A 9,515-nucleotide genomic window follows, 5' to 3' on the forward strand; every position below is an offset into this window, starting at 1 on the left:
CTATTTAAATCATAGTTAATTCTAGTTTGTTTCAAGTATTTCAAAACACCAAAACCCCCCATTTTATTATTTATTGTCATTTTACAAGTATTTTTACAAAGAGATTTTTCATAGAGTTATAAATTGAACCAATCTCCGTGGATTCGATCCCTTTACCACTATACACTATTTTAGTGTGTAATATTTAGGGTTATTATTTGTGTTGGCCTCGACAACCACCAGTAATCAACTACATTCACAACGTGAGGCTTTTAGATTCACGATGTGAGTACGAATGTTCCAGAAGATAAAAATCGCAGAGGAGGAATCCTTGTAGAACATGGATATCTACTGTATTTACGTCATGAGCGTACTTATTCACAATTAACGTGAGAGCAAATTTCATGATAACTATATATTCTCTTGATCATTACGACTTGGGGGACTTTTGGTTAACTTGGAGAGTTCCTGGAGACGAAATTCATAGGGAGAAGAGGTCTGGAATTGGCTTTCAACACCAAGGAAGGAGGAAGAGTTCATTATTAGCTTTATAATTTAGTACATTTAGCATAATTTTAAATATGACTTGTACTTGTTTATTTGCTATGATGTCTAGCTAAATCTAGTTGCTTCTATTAACTAGATGAAGCTGAAACTCATGGTTTTAATACTTTAGTTTTGATTTATTTGTTGGTTATGACTTGTGTTTGATTGATTGAACCTAGCATGATGAGGTTTTGTTCATTGATTGAATTTGTGTTAAAGAATTAAGTTCTTCTAAACTTGCAAAATTAGATAAAACCCATTTCTTCATTATAAATTAGGTTAATTTAATAATAGCTAGATTAATTAGTTAAAAACGTTCCCTGTAATCGACACCCGACTTACTCAAACTATTCTATAATTTGACTAGGTACACTGCCTAGGTGCATTTTAGTTAGTTAAGTGGTTAGGTTATAAATTTAAAATTAGGTGTAGCTAATTGCACGTATCAAGTTTTTGGCGCCGTTGCCGGGGAACGACTTATTTAATTGTTGATTTATTTGCTTTAAATTAATCAATCCTTTTTGTGGGGTAAAACCTGCAAAAAGTTATTTTTCAGTTTTGTTTATTTTCTTCCAGTACTGAACTTACGACGTGAGCTTTATTGGCTCACGACGTGAATCCAGTAAATTTATAGTTTTCTTTGTTTTTCTATTTTAGTTCGGATTTACGTTTTTATTTTTGTTTATTTTGCATAAATTCATGACCAGAGGCTCTAATACACCTTTGGTGCCACCACTTGAAGATCCAGAGTCAGCCCTTCACAAGAAGACGGATAAGAACGCAGGAGTGAACGAAACACCAAAAAAATCATCTTTCAAAGACCTCAAATTAGTCTTTGGAAAGAAAGTAGGAGAGTCGAGTACATCATCGAAGGAAAAAAGCAAGATAGAACGCTTTGAGCAAGATCCAAACCCAAAGGAGTCCGAGTACGAATCTGAGCCTGAATTTGCATTACATAGAAGTGAATCCGAAGACGAATCTGATAACAAAATGGCTGATATTGCGGATATTTCCATGGGAGCTTATAAAAAGCGAATTAGAGATGATACCGGTCCTGGCCTAATACAACATGCAATTCCTGCAACTACCCCCTTCGAACTGAAAGGACACATCCTTGCTGCACTTAGGGATGTACCATTTTTTAGAAAGGATCATGAGGATGCTTACAAGCATTTGGATTAAGTAAATGGCATAGCAGATTATTTCAATATCCCAAATGTTCCAAGAGAGACAGTCTTGCTAAGGATGCTACCAACGACTTTTAAAGGAGCTGCAAAAGACTGGCTAAAGGCACTACCACCTGGTGCAATCACTACCTGGGCCCAAATGAACGAATAGTTTTTAGACCATTTTTGCCCACCTTCAAGATAGCTAAACTCAAAAAGGCAATAGCAAATTTTGAGCAAAAATTCGGGTGAGTCACTTTATGAGGCATGGGAGCTCTATAAGGGATTGTTGAGAAATTGTCCCCAAAATGAACTCAATATACAACAAGAAGTGTCAATATTTTATGATGACGTTAATGTCATGACAAGGCAACTCCTTGATTCTCAATGACCACTTACTAAGAAAAATCCGGGGGAAGTTAAGGAGTTAGTTGAAGAATTTTCAAAGCATTCTCGTGAGTACCACAATCCAAGAAATAAGGGAGTTAAAGGAAGCGGGGGTGGAAATTCTGCAGACATGGTTGCTGTAATGGCCATGCTTGATACAATGGACAGGAGAATGAAAAAAATGGACCAGACAATACATGTTATAAAGAGTTGGATGTGAAAGGTGTAATGGTCCACACTTGACTAAGAATTGCAACTTAGATGATAATGGGTATAAAAGAGCTTAAGTTTTCTATTCGAGTGGAGATAAATATGATGAAGATTGGAGAAAACCAAAGAATGAGTGGTTGCCATATGACGAATATAAGAATCAAAAAGAAAAAAAAATATAAGCAGATAGGCCGATGCTTCTACCAAAAAGAGCAACCACCAGCCGAGAAGAAAGTTGACTTCGAAAACTTGTTGACCCGATTTATAATTTTTTAATTAAATGGGTTGAAAATCTTAACCCAACCTATTTAATTAAATGGGTTAGATGGGTTGACCCATTTAACTTAAATGGGTTGAAAATCTTAACCAACCTGCTAATTTTGGGTTGGGTTGGGTTTGGTTGGTAGGTTGGGTCGATTTTTGCCAGCTCTAACCCTCACCCTCAGTTCTCTCGATTGTCCCTCTCACCGGAAACCCCTACACACAAAACTTCGGTGACATCCAACGCCTCCCCACTTCGCCACAATCACCTTCGTTCATGGAGTTGGAGATGAAGGTGGCTCTATCTCCATCTGATTCAACTCAGTGGTGGAAAATCCAACGATGCCTCCCTCGTTGCGGATTATGACATGCCCAATCACCGCCTCCTCCGCCGCCATTCACCTATTACGAGCACCATCTATGTAGTAGTTCCCAACATGCCTGCACCACGACTTCCTTCTAACCTAGAACCCACCTACTCTCTCTATAACTCACATCTCATACTGTTGGTTAACCTAACCTCCTCATTGGGGCGGTGACATGTGTTTCGTCATCTATATTCTGCTTCCTCTAATATTCCCTCAAATTCTTCTTTCGCATGTGACCCTAACCACCGACTCACTTCTCCGCCTATCCCCATCCTTCGTCACTGCCAACATATTAGGTATAAATTGGGGTTTTTTTTGTTGATTTGTTTTCGAAATTCAAAAAACAAACTCAATTGGTGTGGTGGTGAATAGTGGTTACCTGTGGCTTTGATTTCAAGTTATTGAGGTAGTGAGGGAGCCAAATTTGCAAATCTATGTTATATTCTATTGTGGATGTACAACCCTAACTTTCGATCTTTTTGTTTCCTCACCCACTCTTTGATTCTGATTTATGGATTTGATTACATGGAACACAGTCACCGGTGGAGGGTTCCAGAGAAGACGATCAGGCCTGAATGGTTGGGAGGTGGGGATTAACAAGACTGTCATTTAATTTGAGAGAGAGAGAGAGAGTGTGAGTGAGTGAGGGAGGGAAGGGTGAAGGTGGGACCAAAAGAGAGAGAAGGGTGAAGATGGGAGTAGTGATGAGCATCGGAACCGGCCCGAACTGGAACCGAAATTGTTGGAAATAGGAACCAAACCGGACCGTCGGTTCTACCGGTTCTTGTCATGTCCTCAATGTTGGAACCGGTCCTCGAGAAATAGCAATATACGGTTCCAGTTTTTATCGGTTCTACCGGTTCCCGATTCCAAAAATCCACAAAATATCGTCCCACTCTCGGTCCAATCGGTTCTATCCGGTTCCGGCCGATTCCCCGATCCAAATGTTCATCCCTAGTTGGGACCAAATCTTTTATCAAGTATTTTTTTTTAATTAAATTAGTAATGCATAAATAAAAATAAATTTAAAAAAGAAACAAACAAGGGCAATATTGTCTTTCTACATGTGTTAGGGACTGAAAACGCAATGAAGTAATACAATAAGATGGTCCAATGAAAAAAAAAAGTTAGAGAGACTAAAGTCACTAAACACAGGCAATTTTAGCAAGCGAACCATATAAGACGATTTCAACAATTGTTTTTCGTAGGGATAGTAGGTGTGAGACCCATATATTACATGGGTGTATTTAAAACAATTAGATATATATATATATATATATATATATATATATATATATATATATATATATATATATATATATATATATATAAACATTTGAAAATTTTGAATTTATAAGAAATATAAAATTATAAGGAAAGTCTATTAATACAATTGATATGCATTTATTATTAAATTTGAATACCATATGGAATTAATAAAATAGGAAAACCACAAAATTACATGTGGAATAAAAATTAGTTCAAAACAACCACAAAATGACATGTGGCAAAATGAATGTGAATTTGACAAGTGGCAAAAAAAACCTTAATTTATTAGAGAAGATTTTCGTCATTACGAATTTTTATCAAAGCTTACGAACGATGTCGTATCACATACAGATACTCTTCTCGTAAACCTCTTTCTTCATTGCGTCACCCCCTCTCTTAACACCCGCAGACACACCGTAAACAGTAGTACTGTAGAACAACGATGGCGTTGTTGAGGATGTCAATGGCGAAAAGCATCGCCCGTGAGAGCAAGAATCGTTGTATCTTGGCCTTCACAAGGTGGACTCACGCCATCGCGCAGCCGCCGCCTCTGGGCAGTGCGATAAGTCGATCAGCCGTAGTACCACCGATGGTTTTGCCTGAATTCGAAAAAAGCACAGACACCTTCAATAATGAAATCGGGTCCGGTTTCTATGTTGGCAGCGGATCTATGGAGCTCATGGCCGTCCCTAAGAAGAAGGTAAATTTATCGATTCTAACATAACTAATATTTTATAAGCCCCATCATTTTCTCTAAAGTCGTATACTTTTATTGCATATCTGCTTTACATTTTGCATCTTAGATTGGATTGCCGTTAAGTTGAATATTTTAGAGATTTGGGTTCTTGGTATTGAGCATTGTTGCTTTAGGGTTTAGGGTTTTGTAATTTGTTGCAATATAGTAGTGGAAGTATTGGATTCGAATGAAATCAATTAGGGATTCACTTCACTTTCACTTGAACCCTAATTTTAGGACATGATTGTATGATCTCAATTGGAGCATGGAGATGAGCCATATTGCTAAGTTGGGAAGCTTGGTTATGCAAATTAGATACAGAGTTTGAAGCAAATTGCCAAAACATCAAAACTTGATATATTTTCCATTTTGTTAGCATTTTTTGGTGCAATTTCTCTTGATAACCTTTCTAGGACTATCTTTGATAAAATGAGAAGGGCATTCACGTCTTTTGCATAAATGAGAGATTTAGAGTGAGTCTCTACTATCTATCCCACATTTTTTTTCTCGACAAAAGTTAGCAATATTTGTGCGATTGACTCACTCTTATCCTTAATCCAATGCACACCAAACACAGTACAACATGCTTTGTTCTTTGTAACAAAGTGGGCTCTAGATTTTTTTTCCTGTGTGCTTCTTTAAGTATTGTTTATAATGCAGACATCTCCTCATAAACGTGGAATAAGAAATGGACCAAGGGCTCTCAAGCCTATTCCAGTGATAATACGTTGCAAGTAAGGCCTCTGATTTTGACTCTGAATATTATGATAGAAAAGTTTTGATGGATTTGCATCTTATCAAAGACATCTTGTTCTTAATATTTCTTAACATTTTCACTTATTGCACTATTAGTTTGCTATCTAGCATTATGTAATTTTGGGTTTCTTTTCTTATTTTGCTCTTTTGTGTTGCAGGGTTTGTGGGCGGGTGAAATTGCCTCATTTCTTTTGTTGCAGTGGGCTTAGAGACACAAACGGACAAAATGATTCCACCAGTTGATCACAGATTCATAATCATTTTCAATCTTGTTTGAAAACTCATAATAGACATAGAATCAGATGTCATAAGAGACATGTTTCTTTCCTATTTGCACTTTTGTACAACTGGCATTGGTCAATGATCAGTTTCTTTTTCAAGGTAGCTTCTATGGTAGATTTGAAATTCATCAGATTCATGTACTGTTGTATTCTTTTTGTTTCTCTTGATTCTTGTTCTTTAAACTGTATTTGTTTATTTCTCACTTACTACACCAACAGAAGCATAAGTAACATGTTAAATATTTGAAAACTGGAACTTCAAACGAGTGAAGCTTCATATGTTTGATATTAGGTATAAAAAACTGATCCATAAGCTTGCAAAATCCAAAATGCATCTCCTGCAACTCCTGATATGTGGAGCTTAATAAGCAAATACAGTATTATTAATCCTCAGTCCCTTACATATAAAATACATGCTAATGCACATAGTTTTATACCACAAAGTGTTATCAGTCGTGACATATTTATGTGTTGAGATGCAATTTCTTAAAGGCATGAACAAATACACATTTTTCGCTTGCTATAATATCTTCCAACGGATTCTAAGTCTTTTTTCTCTTTTTGTGTAGTTCAATAATAAAACATTTCAGGTTCTTTTTTTGAACCATGCCCAGCACCCCGGCCCAAGGATACCTATGGGTTTTTTCGGGCTGAATTTTCTGTTTTTCACCCCTAATAGAGGTGCACATACTTTGATTTTAATCGAAATCTTTTTTTGAAAAAATCTTTCTAGTTTTTAACCTGTTTTTATTCGTATCAGTTTCGGTTTTAACCTAATTGTTTGTTTTGTTTTGTTTTTTTTTAAGGCATCGGTTTCATTTAAATCGATTTTTTAGAATCCTATTTTAAGTTTAACTTATAAAAAACTTATTTTTTACCCAAGTAATTATACCTAGATTCTACTATTGATACATGATACTAACAATGTTTGAACTTAGAATACATCAAAGGTAAGCTTATTTTGAGCTAAGAATAACATAAAAACATATGTGTTAATATTGAAATAATAGGAATCCTTAAGGAAATACTTTACAAGTCGCAATACACAAACCATCATAAACCTAGAAAATATTTGCAATATATAAACCAACATAGTTTGAACTTAGAAACATATGAAAAGTAGCATAGCTTGAGCTAAAGATTACATAAAAACATAAATGTCGAATTGAAAATAATAAAAATTATAGTCTTCAAAGTGGTAATCTTCATGAAATCGAACAACTAGGCGTCTTCTCCTTCTTCCGTTCACCCTCCTCTACTTCAATCATTAGATTCAATATGCCTTGTGTGACTTCTTCTTCATGAATGAACTCTTCAACGGATGGTAAAAGTGGCCCTTCAAGCGAAACACGATTTTGTATCCTATCAATGTCATCAAAGTAATCCTTCAAGTAAACACATACTTGCATCAATTGGGCAGTAGATTGTGACTTTCATTCTGATATGACCCTAACACTAAGAGAAAAAGTTAATAGAAAAATGGTCCATGCATATGAGGAAAATCGATACAAAATTGTGGGGTAGGTTAAATTGAAACCGGTTATGGACAAACCGGTTTGGTTTTTCATGGACGTTAAAAAAACATGCTCATTTGTGCACCTCTACCCTTAGGACCTGACTTTTACGAACTGATCTTGGGCTAGGGATTGCATAGCTCTAGCCTCTAAGTAAACCACAAGAATCATGATCCATCATCTATGTCTAGATTCCATATTTCCATATGTGAAGAGTGAAGACAACCATTAAGGCTTATCGGAGTGGGTTGTGATGGTGGCATGATGGGCCGTTATGGACATGATTGTGGTTGGTTGTGGTGAGAAGCACACTTGACTACTCTCTTATTTGTCTATCTCTCTCGTCTTCTTCCCTCTACCCCCCTCTCTTGAATGTACAAGATATTAAGCATAAAGTACAAGCAAAATAAATGTCATGTTGAGTGGTGACTATTTCTTAGTGTTGTGATGAGAAAACGTCATGGTAGAGTAATAGGGAGTGGTTGTGGTGAGAACAATGCTTGACCATTCTCTTCTATGTCTATCTATCTCTCTCATATTCTTCTTTCTCCCCCTCTCTCTTAAATATACAAGATATTAAGCATAAAGTACAAACATAATAAATATCATGTGTAGTGATGACTATTTCCTAAGTAAGTGATGAGAAAGTGATCAACCATGATAACTTAATGATGTAAATGGTTTTCGGATTTGGTTTTAACCGAAACCGGTTTTTGAATCAGACATGTTACTAAACTTAAAATGGTATAAAGAAAGCTTAATAAATATAGACAAAACTGAAATTTAGTTATCATTGGACAAACATTAAACTTTATTTATAAGAAATTATTTAAAAAAAAAAAAATAGAGTGCCAATTTTGTTAGTGGTCAAAATAATCCCAAGTCATGTTTCGTGACTTTCAAGCCACACTTGTTTGGTTTCAAGAAATTCTTTAAAAAAAAGGGCCATAAAGATCCCAAAAATTCCAACGGAGAGAGCCACGAAAAGATTTAAGTTGAAAAGTTTGAAGAATCTTGATCTCGGGAAGTTGTTTTCCAGCATCTTCTTCCTCATCTCCGTCAATTCCGCCGAACAAAACCCTAAATCCACCGCGCCGCCGCCACAGCCACCATGTCTACCTCCTCATCTGATGAACCCCTAAACCCAGAACCAGAACCCATCGCTGAAGCACCTAAAATACAAGGAAACGAAAAAGAAAACGAAAACAAAAACCTAAATCCAGAATCCACAGATCCATCCCCAGTAGACATAGAAAAAGGAAATCAAGAGGGGGAAGAAGAAGAAGAAGGAGAATGTGGATTTTGCTTGTTCATGAAAGGGGGCGAGTGTAGAGAAACATTCATCAACTGGGAAAAATGCGTTGAAGAAGGCGAAAAGAACGATGAAGATATCGTGAACAAGTGTTTTGATGCTACATCAGCTTTGAAGAAATGTATGGAGGCTCATCCGGATTACTACGGCGTGATTTTGCAAGCAGAAAAGGACGCTGAGCAAGAAGTACACAATCAATTAGATCAGGAAAAAGAAGAAAAGGTTGCAGTAGATTCAAAATCAGAGGATCAGCAACAAAAACAGGAAAGTCAATGATTTTGAACCGAAATTTTGAGGTAATTGAGAGAAATAACTGAGAATCGTTTACATGATTTTGTTAAATTCAGAAATAAAGATACTATAATCCAATTTATACTGTAGAGCCAAATGATTGAATGGCTATCCTGTTTAACCTTTTTGTGAATTCTACCATGAATTTTGATTACCCCAAATTGATTATGTTATACATAGAATCTTAGATTTTAATGCTTGATATGAAAATGTGAAATTGGTTTGCATTTAGCAATTACCTTTTTAAATCAATGTTGATTATTGTATTTGATATGTTGGGTTTGACCGTTTGAGCAATACTTGCTTAGAAAATCTTTTAAGGGGGATTAATTACTTTGTGAATCTTGAAATTCATGCACAAAATCAAGATAGAGCACTTCCCAACCTATTTTAGGATCATATTATGTGATTATTGTTGCCTAAAAATCTTTTAAAAATA

At 35.9% G+C, this 9,515-nt stretch overlaps 2 protein-coding genes and 1 non-coding gene across 3 annotated transcripts; 2 read left to right on the top strand and 1 right to left on the bottom strand.

The window, feature by feature from the left end:
- Nucleotides 1-1,898: 1,898 nt before the first annotated feature.
- On the bottom strand, nt 1,899-2,006 carry LOC111906341 (small nucleolar RNA R71). The gene has a single exon (XR_002855167.1). It is a non-coding gene; the product is annotated as a small nucleolar RNA R71 (small nucleolar RNA).
- Nucleotides 2,007-4,541: 2,535 nt separating this feature from the next.
- On the top strand, nt 4,542-6,062 carry LOC111906301 (uncharacterized). Its single transcript, XM_023902057.3, has 3 exons — nt 4,542-4,886; nt 5,583-5,656; nt 5,837-6,062. The coding sequence occupies exons 1-3, from the start codon at nt 4,629-4,631 to the stop codon at nt 5,919-5,921; spliced, it is 417 nt and encodes a 138-aa protein (XP_023757825.1). The 5' UTR covers nt 4,542-4,628; the 3' UTR covers nt 5,922-6,062.
- A 2,283-nt stretch (nt 6,063-8,345) lies between these two features.
- LOC111906300 (uncharacterized) lies at nt 8,346-9,271 on the top strand. The gene has a single exon (XM_023902056.3). The coding sequence runs from the start codon at nt 8,585-8,587 to the stop codon at nt 9,059-9,061; it is 477 nt and encodes a 158-aa protein (XP_023757824.1). The 5' UTR covers nt 8,346-8,584; the 3' UTR covers nt 9,062-9,271.
- Nucleotides 9,272-9,515: the final 244 nt, after the last annotated feature.

This window comes from Lactuca sativa, chromosome 8, assembly GCF_002870075.4.
Source record: "Lactuca sativa cultivar Salinas chromosome 8, Lsat_Salinas_v11, whole genome shotgun sequence".
NCBI classification, from domain to species: Eukaryota; Viridiplantae; Streptophyta; class Magnoliopsida; order Asterales; family Asteraceae; genus Lactuca; species Lactuca sativa.

Bases quoted from the DNA above. Each gene is read 5' to 3' on its own strand.
- LOC111906301 (XM_023902057.3), top strand. From the start codon at position 4,629: ATGGCGTTGTTGAGGATGTCAATGGCGAAAAGCATCGCCCGTGAGAGC. The intron at 4,887-5,582 runs GTAAATTTATCG...TTTATAATGCAG, and splicing joins TGGCCGTCCCTAAGAAGAAG to ACATCTCCTCATAAACGTGG. The intron at 5,657-5,836 runs GTAAGGCCTCTG...TTTGTGTTGCAG, and splicing joins CCAGTGATAATACGTTGCAA to GGTTTGTGGGCGGGTGAAAT.
- LOC111906300 (XM_023902056.3), top strand. From the start codon at position 8,585: ATGTCTACCTCCTCATCTGATGAACCCCTAAACCCAGAACCAGAACCC.